Raw genomic sequence first — 24,748 nt, 5'->3', positions numbered from 1 at the left:
AGAGCTTTGCCAGAAGGTTCGGAGGGTTCTATTTATATAGAGGAAGGGGGTCGGAGATAATATGGGCTTTCAGCACTGGAGGCCCTTTTTCTTAATTTGGGCCGAGGCTAATGTTACTTGAACGACGGCAATATAGACAAACGACAACGAAATGCAAACAACAAATAAATTCAATTTATTAACCAGAAATCCTATTTCAGAAAATTAATTTTCTTGATTTTAGATTCATGTGTTTACTTTTATATTTGGTAATTTAATTACATGAGTCATATCTACAAATAAAGAATTAAATTCTGTAATAAGGGGAATTTATATCCCACCTCCTTCCTACCTACGGAATTTAATTTCTTTTGTTAATAAATAGAAAATAACATATTTACTAAATTTACCCTTATTTACTTAATAGAAGGGTATTTTTTGTAAGTACATTTATTATATTTTATTCCTTTTAATTTTTATGTAAGCAAACAACATAGTAGAAATTTATTTCCCCTGTAACTTAATTCCCAAATAAATTTGTAAACACTTTAATGAAATTTTGAAACTCAATATAGTAGACCTTAATTTCTTTTTTCTTAGAATTTATTTTCTATCCTCTTTATTCCCGATTAGTAAACACACCCAAAAATGATTGATAGCTAATAACAATGACAAAAATAATATTAATAGTAAACAAATAAGGAAGAATCAACATGTCACCATTGCGATCGCGATCGCATGTGATATGTCATTACGACACAAGCGTTAAAAGGCATGTCGTTTTCTCTTTCAAGTTTATTTTTTCCTTTCTCAGTTTGAACTTCTTTTTTTTTTTTTTTTTTTTTTTTTTTGTGCCCATTTCAGTCTTGATCTTCGGTATGTGGGTCTTTTTTCAAAAAAAAAAAAAAAGAAAAGGTTTTTTTAGTAGGACTAGAAAAATGAATTAACGATAGTTTTATACTTCTTAACCGTCAAATTTGTATCAAAAATTATATGTCATGCATATTTTTTTAATCTAATATGATTTTTATCAGATCTAATAGTTAGAAACTGATACCATTGGTCAGGAAGCCTACCGGAAAAAGTCACAAAAAAAGGGAAAAAAAACCAGAAATACCACTTTAAAATGGTAAAAAAAAAATATTATTTGTATCTCTACTCAAGAATAAACAATTGGTATTTAATTAATAAAGAGAAAATAAAAGACCACAATAAATAATAATAATAATAAAATAATAATAAAAAAAAACCTTCCATTTTATGAGATTTAAGTCTTCTTTTTAAAGTTTGGACAACCAAATCTCCACATTTTCATTGTCTTAGCACCTAAGTGGGTTCTTATTTTAAAATTGTGGAGTAAAAATGAATTGAAAAAAATTATAAATTCTACCTCCTTAAGTACCTAACTTACTAAAAGTACTCATTTTGAAAAATTATATCTCTTGATTAGTTTTAGTCTAAAATGTAGAAATATATGGGTTAATTATAAGGGGTAGAAATAAAAGAGGGTTTCATTTTAAGGGGTATTTCTAAAGGTTTCCCAAATGAATTTAATTATGTTATTTTTACAAATAGGAAACTAGTAAAACTAAATTGACTTCATCAGGAAAGAAAATTCTTTAATTAAGAAAACAAAAAAGAAAAAAATGTGGAAATGAGAATGAATTGAAAAGAACACCAAAGACTTGATTTATCAGATATTAAAAAGTAAGATTAATAGTAGGACTGGCAATCCGGGTAGTGACACAACGACACAACTCGAAACCCGCACGAAATTAACGGGTTTGGGTTTATCATGAATAGGTACGGGTCAAAATTAGGTCGAACCCGTGAAACACGATTAAATAACGTGTCATTTTCAGGTTGACTTGCCAACCCAAAATTGACCCGCTATAACCCGTTTATTAAACGTGACATATTTGGGTAACACAAATACACAACTTGTTTATTACCCATTTTATAAACAAGTTCAAAAATAGGTTCAGAAATAGATTAACACGACCCATTTATCGCCTATTTTATAAGCAGGTTCAAAAATATGTTCAGAAATAGGTTAACATGACCCATTTATCACCCATTGTATAATCGGGTTGACAGATAATCAACGGGTTGACACGACACATTTATGACCTGTTTAATAAACGGGTTATTCATGTCGTGAAGTGTCAACCCGCCAATATACAGGGCGTGTTTGGGTTTTGTATTTCGACACGATTAATAAACGGGTCATGTTCGTGTCAGACCTATTCGTGTCAACTGAGGGGGTCAACACGACACGAACACGACCCGCCAACACAAATTGGCACCCCTAATTAATAGCTTTGTTAGTCCATAAACTTTGAGCATAGTGACATTTTGATTTTTAAACTTTTAATTTAAGCCTTTTTTTTTTTTTTGCTAATCTAATTTAAGCATATTTAATCCTTAAACTTTTATTTTTTGACACTTCTAGTCCTTGATAATAAAATTAATGAACAATTTCTGAAATTTAACAATGATAGACATATGTTAATTGATTTAATATTTTACGGAAAGAGTTACGTTATATACAAAATTTTCTCTTTCTTACTATTTAAACCTATTAAAAACTATAATATTTTCAACATAATGTAACTATTCATGTAACATTTTCTATTATTATGCAATATTAATGTGATTATCTAGCTTAAATTTTAAAAATCGTTTGTAAAGTTTAAAAATGAAAATTCAAGGACTATATATGCCTAAACTAAAAATTTAGAGACTAACAGAGCTATTAACTCTAAAAATTAAAAATAGCAATTGCAAGCATACAAGCTACTTCGTATTTTTTCATCAAAGAAGTGATACTTCGTATTTTGATATCGTAGGCTTTCAGCTTTTGATATCGTATTTTAATTTATTATTTTATAGAAAGAGTTACGTTATAAAATTTTTTTCTCTCTTTTACTATTTAAACCTATTAAAAACTATACTATTTTCAACATAATGTAACTATTTATATAACATTTTCTATTATTATGCGATATTGATTTGATTGTCTTGCTTAAATTTCAAAAATTATTCGTAAATTTTATTGTTAAGGACCAAAATTATTAAAAATGAAAATTCAAGAACTATATATGCCTAAATTAAAAATTTAAAAACTAAAATGTCATAAAATTTAAAGACTAACAGAGTTATTACTCTAAAAATTGAAAATAGCAATTGCAGGCATACAAGCTACTTTGTATTTTTTCATCAATGAAGTTCTACTTTGTATTTTCATATCGTAGGCTTTTAGCTTTTACACTCTGTTGGGTAAGAAGGAAAGAAAATGGGAGGGAAAGGAAAATTATAATGCATAGAAAATTAGAAGGATAAAAAAGATTTTGATTTTCTCTTAAATTGTTTGGAATAATAGGAAAGAAAGAAAATGAATCCATCTTCTCTTGTTTGGTATTGGAAGTGAAATTAAAGAGATGAAAAATTTATTATTGGTGTAATTACTTTTTTGACCAAATATTTTTTATTAATATTCTTTTATAATAAAGTATAAATAATATAGTATTTAACATCAAATTAACTAAAAAAATTCATATAACTTACACATATATTCCATCTATATTATGTATATATACACACATACATAAATAAAGGAACAAAAATATAGTCCAACTTATATAGCATTAATGTATCAGTAATTTTCTAACGTTTAAATACAACAAAAGAGTAGCTAGCTACAGTATATATGCTAGCATCTCCACAGTTGTCCCCTATACAACTTGTTAAAGGTTCAACTACAACAAAAAAGTGACTAGCATACTATGCATCCACTATTGTAAAGTAAGAGAAATTTACAAAAAAGTTCCACAAAGTATTAGTTTGTATCTTCATATATATTTCCCAATATTCATCAGCTATCAAGTATCAACAAAAAGCATGTATGATCAACTAAGTACCATGTAGATATATTTACCAAAAGGGTTATAAACTACTAAACTTTTAAACCATATGGTTTCAGTCTTCATTATTGTACATCATCTACTCATAGCGACGATGATTTGGAACTGTAAAGAAAGCTCGCTTTTGTGATGCACTTTTGATTAAAAGTAGAAAAGCTTCCAATTGAAGATTATTAGGAACTCCAACGTTCATTACTTCAGCATAAACTTTTTCTCTGATAGATACGTGGTTGTGTTTTTTCAGCAATAGCCTTACCCTCTCTAATTGCATCAGCCGCATTACTCATGTCAGAGTGAAGCATTCCAATATGCTTGTCAAGTGAATCAATCATGTAAGCTTTTCTTTTTACACCTTTGGATGCATTTATAACTTGAGAATTATTCTGTGGGGATAAGGACTCAATAATATCAATATTTACCTCATCAAACTGTTCAACACCAACAGATTGGTTGGAGCTAGTTTCCTCTGCCATTGTCAAACTTTCTCTTTTGCACTAGCAGCAACCTCATCATTAGCTTTATCATTTGCAAAAAAACTCACTTAATTTATCATAATATTGGATCTCAGTGTGCCTCCATTTCTTTGCATATCCCATTGAACATAGGCAACTACCATAAACCTGAATTAGAATGAAGACGTCATGATAACAATTTAGGGAAAAAGAAAACAAGGAGATACTTTGTAATAAATAGAAGATATTCATATTCAATTCAAAAGCGCATAGCATTAGAATCCATTAAAGAGCTTCATAAATTACCATTTAGCCAATTTAGTCCTTAAAAAAAACCAGAACTTCTCAAATAACATACGATGTTGATATTACACAAGCAAAAACAAATTTTGGACTAGTAAATTGTAAAAAAAAAAAAAAAAACCATATTTACAATACTAAATAAATACAATTGAAAAAAGAATTCAAAGTTGAACATGGGTACAAAAACTCCATTTCCATCTGATTCCCCCGAATCTTTTTGACCTTTACAAAAATTGGATTGATCAACTATTAGAAATTATATATTGATACAAAAGACCCATCCAAAGATACGATTAAAAATCTATGCCTTTGCAAAAGTGCATGAATCAATTTAACCCAGTTAGATTATTTACAGTCAAGCAAAAAAAAAGTCAGATTACCTACGAAAGACCAAGAGAAAATTTACAAGAAATAATAAGGGAGTGAGATATTCATCCACAAAATTAATTTTAAAATTGAAGTAAATTGAGACCAGAATCCTCAACAATAGAACTTACAAACAATGAGAAGTTTTTCTGTCCGTGAAAAGTGAGCTAAATGGAGAGAGAGAGTTCTATTTATCTTTTCTTTATGGCAAAATTTTAGATGAAAAATGAGGACAATTCAATAATTTGACTTCATTTGTGTAGTTATTTATATTTTCATTCATAAAATTCGTCCATTTTTAGAGAGAGTGAATATAGTAGGACCTACTAAAAGAAATTTCTATTCAATTTTCTTTTCCTTCCCAATTTCCTTTCTACCAAACAAGCTAACTTATCAATTTCCATCCTAAAATTCCTTCAACATTTTCTTTCCTTCCACTTTTCATTAGAGTATGTTTGATAGGAGGGAGGGAGAGATGAACTGAGAGAGAATGGTGTAAAGATGGTGAATCTCTTGTTTGGTAAGAAGGAAAAAAAGAGAGAACTAGGAGATAGAGGGAGAGTATCTCTCTCCAAGTTTACCATTTTGAATCATTCCATTGATAGAATGATTCAATTAATTCACTCAAAATTAAAACAAAATGACTTTTTTACTTTTCAAAAGTAACAAATAGTAAAATAGATAATATAATAATTAAATAAAAATTTATCTTCTATCTTTTCAACTCATACTCTCGTACCAAATAACATAAATAATTATTATAATTCTTTATATCCTTTACATTCTCATCTCTTTAACACTCTCTATCATTCCTCCTACTAAACGAAGTCTCAAGAAATTCCAATATAAATTCTTTTTTTTTTTCCTTAAGGGAAATAAATGAACTTTTATTTCACGAAATATGCCTTTTAAGGAAAAATAAAATTCTATTACTAATTGGACCCAAAATCCACATGTCCTAAAAGCATTCGAAATGCTACGTTTAACTTTGCGCACAACTTCACAATTATCATTTTCATTAATTAAAAACAAATAAACAAATATAAAGAACCCAATAATCCAACCGTTGGGAGTGAAAACTCCGAACAGTCATTTTGCACAGCAACAAAATTCCAACGACGATTTCTTCACCGAAATTGTCACCAATTCGCTCAACCGAAAAATGGGTTGGTTCGGAGAGACTTTAGACTCCATTAAGTCCATCCAAATCCGACAAACTCTCTCCCAGATCGTCATTCTTGGTCTGTCAAATCCCAAACTACATTTCTTTTGCGTTTGGTTCTTTGTTTTCTTTCTTTCTTTTTTTTTTTTTTTTGAGTTGGGCAAACTTTCTTCTTTTCTCTATGTAACTATGAATTATGAAATTGAAAATGCCCTTTTGCTAAGACTGGATTTTTTTGAATCTTTTTTTTTAAGGCTTGATTGTGTCGTCGGCATTGGTGATATGGAAAGGGTTAATGTGTATAACTGGCAGTGAATCGCCTGTTGTGGTTGTGCTCTCTGAGAGTATGGAACCTGGCTTTGCAAGGGTGAGTATTGAATCAACTTGGTTTTTTGTGAAATCCCTTTTCTGGGATTTTCTGGGATTTGAGGATTGGTTTATCAAATTCCTGGCTGTTGGAGTTTTAGATTTATTACATTTTCAGTTTCACTTAGGATATTTGTTGAATTTGTCTGTTGATTTCTTGTCAAACGACTTGTTTTTTTGTTTTTTGTTTTTGGTTTTTGTTTGTTGTGCTCAAATGCTTGACATTTTTTAGGATCCGAGTTATGGTGTAGGCGGAAGTTCTTTTCTTTTCTCTTGGGTCCCACATTGTAGAATTGCTTTCGGTTTAGTTGATAGTGAGATCAAAATGTCAAAAAATTGGATTTTGGAATAATCTATAAGAAATTTTTTGTCAAGCTAAAACAAGAGAGGGATCCTATCTACAAGTTTGAAGTTTCTTGAATGAACTTTATATGGTAATGGATTTGAGAACATAACTGGAGATAGAAGTCTTTTGTTTGCAGTATTGGTTGGAGCTAAACATTCTGTGTAGTTTTTAACACTTTCAATTAAAGAAATTAACTATCGTACTACATTGGAAAGCGCTTTCTTTTCCCTTCAATTCTTGTGATGATGAAGATTAAAGCACCTTATTGATTCGCATCTATTTGCATTTTCAATTTGTTTCTCGTTTCGCAGCTCACCGTGATGTGGACAAAATACCTTTGATCTTTCTGTTTTCTCTTCACAATTTGGTTTGTGTACGTGGCACTTTAATTCCTTTGCAGGGTGACATTCTTTTCTTGCGTATGAGCGAGGACCCCATACGTGCAGGAGAAATTATTGTGTTCAATGTGGAAGTAAGTTCTTCTTTATAGTAAACATCCATTAACTTGTTTGTTTCTCTCCAGCCTTTTTTTCCCCCTCCGAATTGTTACAAGATTCTTTTGTTTGACTTACTTGGATGACTTTCTTTCTTTTGAACACTTCTCATTTCTTTGGGCTATAAGCCGGGGCCTTTTCTTCCTTTTCTTTTTTTTCCTGCTTCCTGATCTACCTTTCATATCTTGTCCAGGGACATCCTATTTCAATCGTTCATCGAGTAATCAAGGTAACAATTCTAAGGGTCTTCACCTTGCAATATCAATTTCTGTTCTGTATAGACAGTCTACCACTTCTCTGGATGTTTTTTATGTCGTGGATGATGCCTTTTCCCGTGTACTGTAGATATTTATACATGTGCTAGTTTTTAGTTAATAAAGTGGAGTAAGCTAAAGAGGATCCCATTTAAATATACCACTTTCTTTCCACTGTTGAGCTGAGATTGGTAATAAAATCTTCAGAAAAGAAAAATAACTCTTAAAATTAAAGTACTTTTTTATTATTATTATTTTTTGCTATTGATTTGTGTCTTCAAGTAAAGAACTTGTTACTCCTGCCTACCACATGATTTTTTGCTTGTTTTCCTTTGTTTAGACGACTGACCAGTGCTTTTCTGATCCTCTTTGGTAGGTTCATGAGCGAGAGGATAGCGGAGAAGTTTATGTCCTCACAAAAGGTACTAATCTCTATGTAATCGTTTTTCTCTTTGGGATGTTATTTTAGTGGAAAAAGATAAAGGGACAATCTTGAAATATACAGTCATTCGGGATGGAAATAAAAACTAACCGACAACACGGTTGTGGAGTTCATATATAAATTCTTAGACTTTCCTTGTTTTAGTGATTAGAAACTTATCGCTTAACCAATACTTATATAATCCTTGTTTCATGTTTGCTAATTTTTCCAGGAGACAATAACGACGTGGATGATAGGATGTTGTATGCTCCGGGCCAAAAATGGTTGGAACGCCAACATATCATGGGAAGAGCTGTTGGGTAAGCCTAGTAACATTGATACGTTAGTACTGATTAAGATTGTATATGTGAACAAAGGTCAATTAGTTGTCTCTAATTTCTAGAAGTCGATATTTTCTTTCCCACGACTCAAATTTTTCATGACATCATCTGTTCTCACTGTGCAGGTTCTTGCCTTATGTTGGCTGGCTGACAATAATCATGACTGAGAAGCCAATAATCAAGGTTAGTTTTCACTGAAACTTGAGAAGATTCACATATTTTTTTTAAAAAAAATGTTTTTTTCTCTTTTGTTTTCTTTCATCCCCATTGGTGAAACTTATTTTTTTTCCTCGAAGCAAGGCCGGAGCTTCTTTTATTTTCTATTGACTATATTTGTTAATCCGATTGCAGTATATAGTTATTGGAGCATTGGGATTGCTGGTTCTTACCTCAAAGGACTAGAAATACTAGTTTTCAAGTTTACAGAGATTGGTTCGAAGTTCCAACCATAAAGACATTCTCATTTTCTGTTGGAAACATGAAAGATGTTTTTTATACCAGACAAATACTGAGAAACATTACAGGGGATCAGTGTAATGGTGGCAATTGACTTTCTACTTGTTTTGCCCCCAAAGTTCAATCTATGAATGTACCATTTATACCATCTAATATTTTTTTCAGCTTTCTTGTGGCAACTACTACTGGAAGTAAAGCCTTCATTCTTGAACTAGTGAAATACATTCTAAATGTGTTTATGGAAGATTGTTGTATCTAACCTATAGCATATAATAGTACCTTTTGCTACAGGAGGGTCCACATGCGGAGGCCGCCTTTTGTTTCTTGCGTGCCAAGCTCAAGTATTTTTGCAAACATGACTTCAAAAAGAAAAATGCGCATCAATATTCAACATCACAATTAATAAAATGTGGGCTCTATATATATGGGATCATGCAATGGGACCCATCTCTTTAGTAGTTGATGTTAGGACTGGTATCCTAACATTGATTGTTGCTTGAAAAAGTGAGTTGGGGTTTGATGGGTTTTCCCTTAAGAAGTCTGATAATAAAGCGAGGATTTTGAACACAACATATTTGTTACTTATTTTTCTTGGGCCCACCAAAATCCACATGTCCTAAAAGCATTTGAAGTGCCACGTTTTGACATATAACATAGTTGACAAGTCAACTTTTCTCAAGTCAAATTCAAAAGTCATATTTTGCACTGGCATGGCCACCATTGACCACACAACACAAAAATTTTGTTACTAACTTGCAAATTTCCAACGACAATTCCTTCACCAAAATGCCATCAATTTGCTTTCACTGAGAAATGGAACTAGGGATGCAAATATCGGGGCGAGTTTTTGCCGCCCCACTCCAGTTTATAAAAACCGAGTGGGTCAAAGTGCCCCAACATGACCGGGTTGCCTTTATTTATTTATTTATTTATTTTTATTAAGGATTCATTTCAGTCCTTGAAAAACTGATAATTAAAATTTTCAATTCAATAATGAGTGGAAAATGGCTTTCTCAATTAGGTTGTGGAGACTGATGCAGTGAATCTGATGCACGCTGTTAGTAAGCTTGAATGTGATGCACGCTGTTAGTAAGCTAAATCTGCGATCATCCGACTCAAATGTGATTGGTGATATCCTTCGTCAAATTTCTCTAGTTTCTTCTTGTGGTTCTGTTAGTTACATTTCTTGTTTTGGGAATTTTGTAGCCCATATACTAGCTGTTTTTGTTTTCTCTAGTGCTTCAAATGTTTGTTGGATTTGATTCCTATCCTAGTTTCATAAGCGATTTGTAATGACTGATTTAGCAATTCTTGAATCTCGGATCCAAACAGTCATCACTCCGTGAATTTCATTCCAATACTTCTCAAATTTATCCGTCATTGCACTAGCCATGTCCTTGACATAAGGATCATTTGAAGCCAACCAATTCCGAATTGACATTTTCATCTCACAAATCTTCGGAAAGAAGAGATTAGCTGTGGGGTACTTTGTTCCTGAAAACAGCTCAGCCACTTGATAAAACAAGTGCAACTTCTCGCATAAATCCGCTGCCAAGGTCCAGTCATCCTCTGAAGGCACAGACTTATAGTGAGAATCGCATTGTTTTAGTCACGGAAAACAATCTTTGTATATAATTGCAACACTAAGCATCGTGTAGGTTGAATTTCATCTAGTCAGACAATCGAGGGCAATCTTCTCTGTACTATAGTTGAGTTTGGTAGAGATTTTGGGAGGTTAAAATCAGTTTTTTATTCAGCTAAAACTGTTTGATGTGTTTGGTAAACACTTTAAAAACTGATTTTTAGAGAATCTAAAAGTAATTTTAGGCTGAAATCAAAAGCAGCTCACTTGCTGCTTTTGATCGTAGATTGTGTGGGAATCTACCTGAGCCATTAATGAAATTTGTGTTATCCCCAAAATACTCCTGAATCAAAAAAATTCTCAGCCCCTCATTTCTTTCTGCTCATTCGCCATCTCTCCTCTCTAAAATCGAACTCTCTCAGCCAAAGTTCTCTCAGCCTCAGCCTTGCTCTCTCAGCTCCCTCCGTTTATCTTTGTTCTCTCTCTCGGACCCCCTCTCTTCATTTCCGGCTAGGATCTCCTGCGATTGTCGGCTGCGGAGTCTCTCATCTCTTTCTGTTCTCTCGGTGTTGGTGGTTTGCTCGTGTTAGGGTTTCTAGATTTCGTAGCTGGCTGAGAGCGGATCTGGTTGGAGCTCACCATCTCTGCATCTGTAGGTACTTGATTGAGCTTTTTTTTTTGAATGTTGATTTGGTTTCTGGCTTGATGAATTTTTTGTACAAAATTTTATTTCTCTACTCTGTAAACCGTAAACTTGTTTATCCTCTGAATGTTGATTTGGTCAAGGGATTTTTTTTCTCTGAATGTTGATTTGGTCAAGGGATTTTTTTTCTCTGAATGTCAATTTGGTCAAGGGATTTTTTTTCTCTGAATGTCGATTTGGTCGATTGGCTGGGGAAATCCTTCAAGTTCGAATGATGGGGTTAAAACAGGTATCAAGTGCATTTATGGGCCCTCTCTTGTTGCCTTTACCCCCAAAGTAGACAAATCAATTTTTTAGGTTGAGATAGTTCTGTCCCCAATTTCTTGCAATCGGAATCCACCATGCTTTTGACCCCTTCACTTTCACGGCCACCACTTCACCATCCAAGCCGAGATCGTTCTAGATCTAGATCCTGCCTTATGTGACCAAGATCTTGGTCTGTTTTCTGGTGGGCACTTTGGTTTGCCTTCTGAAAACACTTCTTGTTAAGGTCCTTGCTTTGTCTTTCCATGTCAACAACTTCTTTGAAAGAATTCAGGAGGCTTTGTTCAATCAGTACGTGATCGAGACGCTTTCTGGTCGTCCGATATCCTTGGAAAGACATGAGGCTAGGGAGTTTCAGAGTGCTGGGGCAGCCATGCCTAGGGAGCTCAGGGCAACTCTTCTTCCAAGGAATGATTGTCCATTCCCATCGTTTAATAGGAGTCCTACATTTTCGAGACACGCTTCTGAGAGGCATGACAAGAAAATTCCAATTGAGTACTTGCATAAGCTAAACCCGAAAAATATATCTGCTTGGAGTATGAAAAGAATGATGCGTACCATCGGGAATGGATCCTTGACGACTCTGGATGAGCGAATACTCAATTTGGATACGGACGATGAGTCTTCTTTGCAGATTAAAACTATATGCCAGGCAAAAGAAGCTGCCAAGAAGATTTTCTCCAGAGTAGCCAAGCCGCGGTTCGAGTATGTTACTATGCCCTTCTTCCGTTTAAAAATTATATGCAATTTGGTTTGAAGCATTTCTTTTTTCTCTGTGTCAAATGATCCTTGTACAAAAAAGTTTTAACCCTAAGATTGAAACCTTTTTCTTCTGTACAATTCCAATTTTCCTTTCTGCAAGATATGTCAATATTATATATACATGTTGTGATAGATGTATATTCCTAGAGGACTTGATGTGGTTTATGAGTAAAGATGAAGCTATGAGGACAATCCACTTGTTTGGAGCAGCAGCTGAAAAAGAGGGAATTAGCAAGGCTGCTTTGAAAAAGATGGATAAATTTCTGTAACACAATTTTAGTTTATGGATTCCTTTGTGTGAAACTTACGGAGTGTGGATGTAAACATCCTTATCATATGCCAAAATCAATAAAATAGTTCTAAGCTCTAAGCTCTAACATCCAAGGAAACTATAACTCAAATGTTCCAAGTTACATTTACTATAACTTTTTATGACCTAATATATTATCACATAGATAAAGAAGTGTGCAATATTAAACATTTTCCTTTAGAAAACAACGACAAAGAAGATGGATATATATGTTTGTAGGCATATATGTGGTGTGTGTATGGATATATATGTTTGCAAGAACTATTCCTTTCATTTGTTCTTTTTTCTTGTATATGGATATCAATGTGTGAATTTATTCATTTACGTGTGTGTAAGGATATCAATATGTACGTGTGTGTATAGATATCAATATGTTTGAAATGTTCTTTATTTGTGATCCTATAATTAATTATCATTTGGCTTAATCCGTTTCTTGGCATGAAATTTCTCAACAAATTTATCATTTTTTCTTACAAATTTATGAGAAGAACCCCACCAAAATTGATAATTATGGTATTTAGTTGCGTTATCAAGACTACAACTGTCCTTGCCAAGCTTTGCAAGAGAGAGAGCTCAAAATAATTTCACAACTCGAAGATAAGTTTCCATTGGTGTACAAGAAGGTCAGGCCACCAATAAGAAAGCTGAAGACCACATACAAGGCATCAAGGCCCAACTTTTTTTATGTAACTTGGTCATTTGACGATCTAGCTTTTAACTTGTTTATAGAATGTACATTTTTGTTCAACAAATTGATTACTCACTAATGCTCATTTTAGTTGTAATTATATTGTAAATGAAGAAATGAAAAAAAAAAAAGAATTAATTATCATAAATTTATTATTAAACAACTCGAAATCATAGCATTATGTTTTTTTTTTAAGTTAAACAAGTATTTCTAAATTCCAAAAATAATTATATATATTTAAGTTTCATATCATGTCTATTTTGGTCATTTTACATACCTACAACAATTCAACTTTAAAATTTACCAAACACTATTACACTGATTTTAAAACCAACACAGTTATTATAATTATAGTTTACCTACACTCAGCTGCTTCTTGTAACAACTGTTTCTTCCTTCAGCACAGCTAAAAGTAATTTTTCTAAAATCCACCGCACTACCAAACTAAGCCTATGTATCTTCAATTGACGAGCAACCCCTCAAGTGTTTCCATTCTTTTTGGTGTCCCAGACCAGTAAGAAACGTGCCAACATTATAGATAGCTAAACCATCCTTCACAATAAGATTCAAAATATGCGCACAACAACGCATATGAAATAACTTCCCATCCAAAAGTAGCGAACCACCAGACAACTTCTCCTTTACAAGCGGAATCATAGCATCATTTGTAGTACAATTATCTACTGTCAATGTAGACAATTTGTGGTCTACATTCCAGTCCATCAAACAATCAATCAATGCATTAGTTAATGTCGGAGCATCACGTGGCGATGGAAGATATAGAAAACTCAAAATCTGGGATGTTAAAACCCAAGATTCATCAATAAAGTGCCCCGTCACAGTCATGTACCCTCTCCTGGTTGCTAGCTGTCCACATATCTGTTGTAACAATAATTTTACTTGGGAGTTTTTCTCCATTAGCTGCATTGCATTGTCTTTCTTTTCCTTATAAATCTTAAATGTATTGCTTCTGATGGTGTTTCTTGACATCATCTTAAACATGGGGCATGCAACGCTCATCATTTCAATAAAACCAACATGCTCCGACTCAAAGGATACTCATGCAAAATAATCATATGGGCTATTTTCTCTCTAAGCAACTCCGGATCAAAATTGTATCCGCCGATTGAAGGAGTCCCACCACTTCTCTTTTGTCTTTTTTATTTGTGCCTCCTTTCAACTTAGGACATCCACTCATATGTTTATGCAAATGGCTTGTACCATTTTTACTTTCTCCTCACAATGCTTACAAATTGCTTTCTCTTTCCCATTAATCTTTTTTATATCATAATGATCCTATACAACAGATTGCAAGTTCCTTTTTCTTCCTTCCTCAACTATATCTTCCACTTCCACTTGATAAGTACTCTCAGCCCCACGATTAGAAGCACTCGGCATAAAATCTACTTCCTCATTAATACTTGATGACTCCATTAATTCTACAAAATAATAAAAGCAAAGTAAATAAAAGCAAATATAGACTAAGAATAAATTACTCTCTTGTTCTCGGGGAAAATACTAAAGAGCTGCTTGCAGAGCTCATGGTAACCATATGCATATGACAACTATACCACCCACCAAGGAAGTAATCAAACAATTGAAAGAAAATGTAGATTTGCAGACAGACTAGTCATCGATAATGTAAAGAATGAATAAATATATTGAGATGTATTAAGAATTCAGAGTTGCACAACAGGAGAATCCTTTAATTTAATTAACATATGAACATCCTTACAAATCAAAGCCTTAATTCTTTCGCGAATCAGTACTTACAAGAACAGAAAAGAACATCCTTACAAATAGTTAGAGCATCAATCATACATACTTACAAGAACAGAAAAGAAGACTCAAAAAAATTGAAACGAAATCCTAATGAACCTCTAAAGCAGTACATAAGCACATATTTTGGGATTGATTGGATTTTAGAAAAGGAAATCCTAAAGATCACTCAGAGTGGAACCAAATTCCTTCATCAAGTAGTACAACACCCCTGAATCGAACTATTGCAAAATAAAATGGCAAGGAGAAATCTACCACCTTCAGAACACTAAACTGAAAATCTAGCAGCAATACACGAGAAAAAAAAAAAAACATTAAAAAGGATTCAGAGGTTACAAAAATTTACATAAACTGATTCAAAAATTTGATCAATACCCTTTTCTTGAAATCAAACAACAAACTTAAAAGAGTACCCAAAGAAGAACTCGAATCCAAGATGAATTTCAGAGAGAGAAAAAGACAGTTAAACTTAATACCTAAATATAAGGAACGGATTACTAACGACGATCAGCGGAAGCGACGGTGGACGCCGGAGTACCGCGACGGCGGACGCCGAAATGCCGCGGCGGCGGAGGACGACGGCGGAAGACAGCTGTGGACGCCGGGGGGAGAGAGAGGGATGGGATATTGGCTTGGATACATCCTCCACTCCATTAAATCCATCAAAATCAGGCAAACTCTTTCTCAGGTCCTCACTTTAGGACTGTAAATTTTTTTTTTTCCTTTTGGCATTTGAAATTGAAAAGTACCCTTTTTGTTAAGATTGCATTTTGCTGTTTAAACGTGTTCGTTAGGCTTGATTGTGTTCGTTGAAAATAAAGGAGGACAAGAAATATGTGAAATGTTTTATGTATTTCAATTGTAGGAGAGCTCTCTTTTATAGTTACAAGGGGATACCTAAATTAGGGCTGACAATTTCAGACACGACACGATGAAGCGACACGAAAATGACACGAGATAAATAAATTTAGACCGCACGATTATTAATTAGGTCGTTAACGGGCTGACACGAATAACACGAAAATAAATGGGATGGATTCGTGCCAACCCGTTTAACACGTTTAACCCGTTTAATTAAACGTGTCATTATCGGGCCGACACAATGCCTCAGTTCTCTCTCTCATTCTCTCGAGTCTCATCTCACGGTCTCTCAAATCTCACCCGCCTCACCTGCCTCAGTTCTCAGTCCTCACTACCTCAGTCCGCCTCAGTCCTCACCGGCCACTACCTCAGTCCTTACGGCCTCAGTCCTCACTCCTCACCTGCCGTTTCAGGTTCAGCCTTTCACCATTGAGATTGATTTTGGGGGGCGAACAACCATTTGGATTTTGATTTTGGGGGGCGGACGGGACGAGTTTTTCTCCATCTCCATCTCCATCTCCATGTACGTACTCCTCCTTCTTCTTCGCATTCAGGACTTTTTCATTTTTTCTTTCAATTTTTTCATTGACTGATAAAGCCCTCAGGACTTTTCATTTTCTCTTTTTTTTTTGTTTTGATTCTTCGACTGTATTTGAAAGTTGTTCTTCACTGTATTTGAAAGTTGTTCTTGACTTTGTAGTTAGACTTGGCTAGTTTGCTCGATTTTTTCTCAGAGTCTCCAACACCGGAAGTGGTCGCAAACTCTACATTTCTCCCGTATGTTCTCCACTTTCATTCAAATGATCTTTTCATGTTTGACTTTTTTGTTATTCCGGAGAATCCAACCAAAACTTTGAAGAAAAGATGAGGAGAAAGGGGAAAGCTTCATTGATATATGGTGGAAATTTATGAGTAGTAATTTGGTATTTATTATTAGTCCATAAATGAAAGGGGAAAACGAACTTATTTGAAAGAATTTAGTTTTTAATAGTCTCTTTAGACATGTTTAAACTGGTTTCTTCTGTATGTTTAATAGTCTCTTTGGACATGTTTAAATAAGTTAGTTTCTTCTGGTTTAATAGTCCCTTTCATTTATGTCAAGTCAAAAATCCCACGGAATTTCTTAAAATCTTGATTTGGTTGGTGTGCATCAAAGATTCAAACCCCACATGAATTGCCTGCATAGGTGTGAGACACATGTGTGGTGGTGCAAATAATTTGACTCACTCAACGCAAATATGGGACTAAAGTTGAGATGAAAATCTTATTTCATCACTCAAATGATAATACATACATTAATATTCGAACTCAAAAGGTGGAGTGGTTATGAAATTTTGAAAAAAAAAAATGAAACTAGTTTCCATATTATTATGGTAAAAACGAAAGTCCTGTTATGTCTCTTTTGTAAAGTTTTCTCATAAAAGGTAAAAGGTATATTCAAAAAAATTATTAAAATATAACATTATTAGGAATAATTACTTCTTGAGTTGTTTTTTTTTTTATTTTTTTAAGTGTAATTCATTGCAATATGATATTTTGCGTATTTCGTTTCTTGTAAAAATGTAAATTTGCCGTAATTCATCATATATGAAATAATTTGCTTGTCCCACCAGCAAGGACAAACCCAGAAGATTTCGTAGGTGTCTTGGAATGTAGTGTTGGCTTGGCGCCTTGGCCACTACCTTTTTTTTCCTTTGCATAATGACAGTGGTGCTGACTATGAATATCTTTAGGCATGGGCTATCACTTTCCAAGTGAAAGTCTTTATCCTTAAAAATGTGAAGAGGGAAAAAAAGAGTGAGAGAGGGAAAAAAAAAAAGCAAGAACAGGTTAGCTTTTTTAAAGCCTAAGCCTAATTTACTAGTGGTTGTCTTTCTTCTTTTCTTTTTAAAGTAATTGACACATGAAGGATGATGAATCTGTATGACATTGTCTCTTTGGACATGTTTCCATAAAATGGTTTCCATAAATGAAAGGGGAAAACGAACTTATTTAATATTCCTTGAAAAATGAATCTGTATGACATTGTTCAAAATATTAACATCAATATTTATCTCTGTAACTTCAAAGTTTACTTGAACTCGAGCTATCAAAGAGATTTGCTGAGGATAAGTGAATAGCAAGAACTTTTTCTTTCTGTTTGTTTTTTTTTTCCTTTTACTTCAAACTTTTTTCTTTTCTCCTGTGCATTTGATCCGATTTGTAGATGGATGATTTGCAAGATGGTGTTGGAGTAAATGTAGAGTCAGACAGCACTACCGCATCTGCTGCTGCTACTGGTGATGCACCTATTGCACTGGAGTTGGAGGCAGATGTTGAGCCTGAAGCTAATTCCAAGAATTCGACCAGCATTTCTAAACGTAAAAGGAAGCATACTTCTGTTGTCTAGAACCAGTTTGAAAGGCTTCCAATGGGTGCAGATCAGGAGCTAAAAGCTAAATACAAGGAGTGTGGTGTGGTGTATATGGCTAATAGCAAGAATGGGACTGGAAGCATGCGACGTCACATGCAATCATGTGTACGTAGAGACACGCGTGACGTGGGCCAACTATTGATGTCACAAGACAAAGGGACTTTAGCGTTGAGTGTAAAAAGGTTTGATGCTGAACACTTTCGTGAATTGATAACAATAGCAATCATTTTGCATGACCTTCCATTCTCCTTTGTTGAATATGAAGCTATTAGGGCGACTTACCAATATTTGCATCCTGAGATAACTTTGGTAACTAGAAATACTTTAAAGGCAGATGTCCAAAAAATGTATTCTCGGGAAAAAGCAAGAATAAAATCTATGTTGGAGTTGAGCCACGGTAGAATTTGTTTGACATCTGATTTGTGGACTTCCATAGTTACAGATGGATATTTGTCATTAACTGCCCATTTTATTGATAAAGATTGGGTATTGCAAAAGAGGCTTTTGAATTTTTACTTCATGCCATCACCACATACTGGTATTGCATTGTCTGAAAAGCTTTATGCATTATTGTGTGAGTGGAGAATTGAATACAAGGTTTTCACTCTTACTTTGAAAAATGCCTCTGCTAATTATGTGTCTGTTGATCTGTTGAAGAATCAGTTGATTGAAAACAATGCACTTATTTCTGATGGTTCTTTTTTTCATATTTGTGTTGTGCACATGTTTTGAACCTTGTAGTGCAAGAGGGGTTGAAAGATAGTGATTCAGTAGTTAAAAAGATTCGTGAGAGTGTGAAATATGTAAGAGGGTCCCAAATTAGAAAGAAGAAGTTTTTAGAGTGTGTAAAGCTTGTGGGTCTTGATTCTAAGAGAGGTTTGAGGCAAGATATACCTACAAGATGGAACTCAACATTCCTCATGCTTGACAGTGTCTTGTATTATCGATGAGCATTTTGTCATTTAGAATTGAGTGATTCTAATTACAAGGACTGTCCTGATCCATATGAATGGGAAAAGGTCGAGAAAATTTGTGAATTTTTGGAACCTTTTTATAATATCACTTGTGTTTTTTCGGGAGTTAAATACCCCACTACAAACTTGTACTTTCTAATTGTGTACACAAGTTATTTGTTATTGAAGAAATCTGAGACAAGTGAAGATGCATATTTTTCTGCTATGGCAAAAGCAATGCTTACCAAGTTTGAGAAGTATTGGAAAGATTTCAGTTTGATATTGGCAATTGCGATAGTGCTTGATCCTCGTTACAAGTTGAATTTTGTAGATTATGCTTATGGCAATGTTTATGGAATGAAAGGGTCACCTCAATTTTTAGAAGTTAAGAGAAATTTGGAGTTGTTGTTTACTGAATACTCTAAGGGTAAGGTTTCTACAATAAATGTTGTGACTTCACTTCCTACTTTTATTGCTAAAAACCCAGCACAAAAGTTTTTACAGAGGCAAACTAAAGTATTGAATATAACTATGTTTATGAATATTTATATGTTGATTTTGTTAATTTAGCATTCATTGATGAATACTAATTGTTCTTTATTTGTCTTTTTCATCTTGTTTTATATTTTTGTGGTTATAGGAGTTCAACAACTTTGAAAGCCAAGAGCAAACTGTTATGCATAAATCAGAGTTAGAAGTTTATTTGGATGAGCCAAGAGTACAAGGGAGTGTTGAGTTGGATGTTCTTGAATTTTGGAAAGGAAATCAGTTTCGCTATCCGGAGCTTTCTTACATGGCTCGTGATATCCTAAGTATCCCAATATCTACTGTAGCATATGAATCTGCCTTTAGTGTTGGAGGATGAGTATTGGATCAATATAGGAGTTCACTTAAACCTACCGTAGTTGAGACATTGGTGTGTACTAGGGATTGGCTATTTGGAGATAAAGGTATATTTGCTTTTTTTTTTGTTTATTTATTGTCTTAGCTTATGTTATCTTAAGTCTTAACCATATAAGTTATCTATTTTGTGTAGAAAATAACAAATTGATTCGTGAAGCTATGGATGAAATTACTGAAGATGTTTTTAGTTTGGATATCAATGAGCCCACTACTGGTTCATCTCAAAATTCTCACAACCTCAACACCTCAAATGCAATGGAAGGTAACAAGAATTTCCTTGTGGCATGCCTAAGCTATAAATTTCATTTCATTAATAAAATGTTTTCTTTTTCCATGAATAGGTTAAAGCAACTGGAAGAAAAGGTTGATCGGCGAGAAGGTCTCCAAGGTCTTGGGCTTGCTTAAGGTATGCACTTTTTCTTGACCTTGTGTTTGGTCGCCCAGAAAGTCATTTTCTTTTTGGGAAATTCTGATTTTGGTTGTTATTGACTGATTTGTAGTTTTCTTCTGTGAATGGATGATGGAAAAATGTCTCTATTTAAGCGGTTATAATAGTTTTGTCTATGGAATAGTTTGTGCAACTACTAATGCAACTGAATTCTTGTAGTTGGGGTTAAGATTTGTGTTACTTGCATACATTTTGTATTGGTCTCACTTGGGAGATGTAAAAGAAGGTGATGATAATAGAACTTACATTTAAATATATTTTCATGAAACATGAAACTCTTAGTTGGAATGGATACCACAAATATGAATTATAGATTGATAAAGAAAATGAATGGCTCTGTTTTAACTATGCCGTATATAACAATAATGAAACAATATTTTTAATTTCATCATTTTTCCCTACCAATTGTGCTGTTTTAAAATTTCTTGAACAATATTATTTTGACGGGTCATAAACGTATTTTTTTCGTGTCGGCCTGTCACGGCACGTTTAGTAATCGTGTTCGCGTGTCATGTCGTGTTAACCGTGTTATTAACGTTTCATGTTCGTATTTGGGTTTCTGACACATTTATTAATCGTGTCGTGTTCGTGCTCACTATAATCGTGTCGTGCCGTAATCGTATCGGCCCGAACACGGTCCGCGAACACGAATTGCCAGCCCTAACCTAAATACGATAACTAACTAATTATAGGGAGAAGAATCTGCTAATTATAAAGAATCAAGAAAGTTGATAAAATTGAATACATAATATTCTGACATAAACATAATATATTCTATCATAAATATAATATATTCAACATCCCCCTCAAACTCGAGGCGGCATGAAAACAGCCAGCTGGAGTTTGGAAATGAGATCACGTAAGCGTCTAGGAGGATGAGATTTGGTGAACACATCAGCAAGTTGGTTAGCGGAGGAGATTGATCGTAATTGTAAAGTGTCGCAACGAAGATGATGGCGAACAAAGTGACAATCGATCTCTATATGTTTGGTGCGCTCATGAAACACATCATTGCGGGCAATCCGTATGGCACTCTCGTTGTCACAGTAAAGAGGAGTGCTTGTAAGCTGTGGAGCACCCATATCAGAGAGTAGCCATCGAAGCCAGACTAACTCAGAAGTAGTGTCAGCTAAGGCTCGATATTCTGCTTCGGTGGTCGAACGAGCAACAACAGATTGTTTCTTACTCTTCCAGGAGATAAGGGAAGAACCTAGGAGAAAACAATAGCCTGTGGTAGAGTGACGATCAATGGGATCACCTACCCAATCAGCATCAACATAGGCCCGTAAATCAAGTGATGTGGATGAGGAGAAGTAAAGTCCATGGAACAAGGTCCCTTTGACATATCACAAAATCTGAAGAACAACCGCATAGTGAACTGAGTGAGGAGCACTCATGAATAGACTAACAAGATGTACTGAGTAAGCAATGTCAGGACGGGTGACAGTGAGATAAATGAGACTACCAACCAGCTGACGATAGAGTGTCGGATCAAGCAGTAGTTCACCATCAATGGCAAGAAGCTTACCATTGGGCTCAAGAGGACTAGTAACCGTCTTGCTATCTGTGAGACCAGTTCTCGAGAGGAGTTCTGAAGCATATTTGGCTTGAGAGAGATAGTACCCATCAGAACCAATAGCAACCTCAAGACCAAGAAAATAGCTCAAGGTACCGAGATCTTTCATCTCGAAGTTCTGACTCAGAAACTGTTGAAGACTACGAACACCTGCAATATCGTCTCCTGTAATGATCATGTCATCAACGTAAAGAAGGAGTAAAATAATACCCGAAGATGTCTTTCGAATAAAGAGAGCAGAGTCATAGTGGCTAGGAGTGAAGCCCTGTTGAGAAATAACAGCATTAAACTTAGAGAACCAAGCTCGAGGTGCCTACTTGAGACCATAAAAATCTCGTCTAAGTCGACAAACTTTGTACAGAGGATGATCATAACCGGGAGGAGGTTTCATGTACACTTCTTCTGTAAGATCTCCATTCAAGAAAGCATTATTGACATCCATTTGAAATAACTGCCATCGACGAACTGATGCAACGGTAAGTAAAGATCGAGCAGAGGTGAGATGAGCAACGGGAGCAAAGGTCTCCTCGTAGTCAATACCGTACTCCCGAGTGAACCCTTTTGCTACAAGCCGAGTCTTAATCTTGTAAATCCACTTGCATCCAACAACAGTCTTGCTAGCAGGTAAATCCACCAGATTCCAGGTATGGGTGGAAGAGAGGGCATCTAGTTCTTGTTGCATTACTTTTTACCAAAGGGGGGTCAATGCTAGCCTCACGATAGGTGTAAGGTTTATGAAGAGAGGCTAAGGCATAGTAAACATGAAAATCTTGAAGCTGTGAAGGGGGAGCACGTACCCTATCAGAACGACGAAGGTCAATAGTCGAGGTGGCCTTAGGCTATGTGAGAGCAAGGGGTGGAAGTATCTCAAGTGATTGTGATGTAGCAGGAGGAACCTCAATCGGACTAGGAGCAGTGGAATCAGCAAGAGTTGGTTGACTGTGAGCGCTAGAATCACCTACAACTGACTCAGAAGATTCTAGGAACAAAGCAATAGAAGAGTCAGTAAAAATGACAGAAGTACTTGAAGGATGAGAGGAAAATGAGGAAATACTAGAGAAGAACTTGTGTTCCCAGAAGGTGACATCTCGAGAAATACAAAGATGACAACTGATAGGATCATAACATCGATAACCTTTATGTTCAATGCCATATCCTAGAAAATGATAGAGACGAGACCGAGGATCGAGTTTGGTACGTTCATGGGGAGGAAGTGTAATGAAGCAAACACAACCAAAGACACGGAGTCTGGAATAATCAAGGGACTTCCCATAGAGTATCTCAAATGGCATTTTGTTATGGATTCTAGGTGATGGAACTCGATTAATTGTGTAAATAGCAGTGAGAGCTGCTTCACCCCAAAAGTGTTCTGGAAGAGAAGCAGAAATAAGGAGAGTACGAACTGCATCAAGAATGTGACAGTGTTTCCGCTCAGCACGTCCATTCTGTTGGGATGTGTTTGGACATGAACGATGAAAAAGAGTCCCATTACTTTGTGTAAGATCAATGAGTGATTTCTCTTTATATTCCATTGCATTATTAGTACGAAGGATTTTAATATTGCACGAAAATTGTGTTTGAATCATTTTATGAAAAACCATATATATATAAGGAAGTTCTGATCGATTTTTTAGAAGATAGATCCAAGTGTAGCGAGAAAAATCATCTACAAATATGATAAAGTATTGAGATCCCCCCTTAGTAGGAGTGGGGGCAGGCCCCCATATATCAGTGTGGACTAGATCAAACAGAGTAAAAGAAACAAAATTGCTTTTATTAAATGAAAATCGAGTTTGTTTGCCTAAATGGCAGGAAGTACAATCAAAAGGCTGAAAAGAAACATCACCCAAAAGACCACTAGATGCAAGATGTTTAACACGGGGGAGTGAGGCATGACCGAGATGAGAATGCCAAAGATTTGAAGAAATGGTGGCAAGCGCAACTGAAGAGGTGAACTTGGATGGGAGTTGTAGAGAGTCTAGCGCAAACAGTCGTCCAACTCTATGGCCTGTCCCAATTACCTGTCCTGTCTGGGGATCCTGTACATCACAACCGATGTTAGTAAATTTCAATTCAAGGCTAAGATCACAGAGTTGTCCCACAGAAAGAAGATTGAGAGACAACTTAGGAACCAAATATGCATCAGGTATTGACAAAGTAGGGGTAGAGATAGTACCAATATGACTAACAGTCACAAAAGAACCATCAACAGTGTAAATGTGAGGTGAGACATTAGGAACGAGCTTACTGGATAAGGTTGATGGATCTGAGGTCATGTGGTTGCAACAACTAGAATCAAGATACCAGGGAGTTTTAGATTTACCTAGATTGACAGATAGGGCAGTAGAACTGTGGGCAAGAACTCGATGAACTATGGCTTCAAGATCTGCAGCAGATAGGTTGGCAGTCGGAAAAGGAGCATTAATGGATGAAGAAGACTCAATGGCAGATGAATCAGGGGATGACACAGCGGCTGCTTGAGAAGCAAGATGCTGAACCTATAGAGCCTTTTTACGGGCCTGAAGCTTTTTGCACTCTTCAACTGAATGGCCTTTCTTCTTACAATACTTGCATACAACATTCCGAGAAGAGAAAGGTTATGGATATGTGGGTTATGTAGTAGAGAAGTTACCTGGAGAGGGA

At 35.0% G+C, this 24,748-nt stretch overlaps 3 protein-coding genes across 3 annotated transcripts; all 3 read left to right on the top strand.

Annotated features, from left to right (window-relative positions):
• The first annotated feature begins 6,103 nt into the window (after nt 1-6,103).
• Nucleotides 6,104-9,019, top strand: LOC21405209 (signal peptidase complex catalytic subunit SEC11A). The gene is made up of 8 exons (XM_024163534.1): nt 6,104-6,264; nt 6,440-6,552; nt 7,298-7,369; nt 7,585-7,620; nt 8,022-8,067; nt 8,299-8,386; nt 8,533-8,590; nt 8,759-9,019. Exons 1-8 carry the CDS (start codon nt 6,186-6,188, stop codon nt 8,807-8,809), a joined length of 543 nt encoding a protein of 180 aa, XP_024019302.1. The 5' UTR covers nt 6,104-6,185; the 3' UTR covers nt 8,810-9,019.
• A 2,343-nt stretch (nt 9,020-11,362) lies between these two features.
• LOC112090968 (mechanosensitive ion channel protein 8-like) lies at nt 11,363-18,201 on the top strand. Its single transcript, XM_024163522.1, has 3 exons — nt 11,363-11,377; nt 11,558-12,163; nt 18,019-18,201. The coding sequence occupies exons 1-3, from the start codon at nt 11,363-11,365 to the stop codon at nt 18,199-18,201; spliced, it is 804 nt and encodes a 267-aa protein (XP_024019290.1).
• A 21-nt stretch (nt 18,202-18,222) lies between these two features.
• On the top strand, nt 18,223-20,688 carry LOC112090965 (zinc finger BED domain-containing protein DAYSLEEPER-like). Its single transcript, XM_024163521.1, has 7 exons — nt 18,223-18,919; nt 18,967-19,101; nt 19,192-19,244; nt 19,368-19,610; nt 19,819-19,990; nt 20,215-20,343; nt 20,582-20,688. The coding sequence occupies exons 1-7, from the start codon at nt 18,223-18,225 to the stop codon at nt 20,686-20,688; spliced, it is 1,536 nt and encodes a 511-aa protein (XP_024019289.1).
• The last annotated feature ends 4,060 nt before the right edge of the window (nt 20,689-24,748 follow it).

The sequence above is a fragment of the Morus notabilis genome, unplaced genomic scaffold (genome assembly GCF_000414095.1).
Source record: "Morus notabilis unplaced genomic scaffold, ASM41409v2 Scaffold74, whole genome shotgun sequence".
In the NCBI taxonomy this organism is placed as follows: domain Eukaryota; kingdom Viridiplantae; phylum Streptophyta; class Magnoliopsida; order Rosales; family Moraceae; genus Morus; species Morus notabilis.
The sequence above is the reverse complement of the archived record's forward strand: the minus strand, read 5'-3'. Positions and strand labels throughout refer to the sequence as shown.

Excerpts from the sequence above, each read along its gene's own strand:
- LOC21405209 (XM_024163534.1), top strand. The coding sequence starts at position 6,186 with ATGGGTTGGTTCGGAGAGACTTTAGACTCCATTAAGTCCATCCAAATC. Across the intron at positions 7,370-7,584 it reads TTATTGTGTTCAATGTGGAA|GGACATCCTATTTCAATCGT; the intron begins GTAAGTTCTTCT and ends TATCTTGTCCAG. Across the intron at positions 7,621-8,021 it reads TCGTTCATCGAGTAATCAAG|GTTCATGAGCGAGAGGATAG; the intron begins GTAACAATTCTA and ends CCTCTTTGGTAG.
- LOC112090968 (XM_024163522.1), top strand. Across the intron at positions 12,164-18,018 it reads TAAAAATTATATGCAATTTG|ATGGATGATTTGCAAGATGG; the intron begins GTTTGAAGCATT and ends TCCGATTTGTAG.
- LOC112090965 (XM_024163521.1), top strand. The coding sequence starts at position 18,223 with ATGGGTGCAGATCAGGAGCTAAAAGCTAAATACAAGGAGTGTGGTGTG. Across the intron at positions 19,102-19,191 it reads GGGTCTTGATTCTAAGAGAG|AATTGAGTGATTCTAATTAC; the intron begins GTTTGAGGCAAG and ends TTTGTCATTTAG. Across the intron at positions 19,611-19,818 it reads CTGAATACTCTAAGGGTAAG|GAGTTCAACAACTTTGAAAG; the intron begins GTTTCTACAATA and ends TTGTGGTTATAG.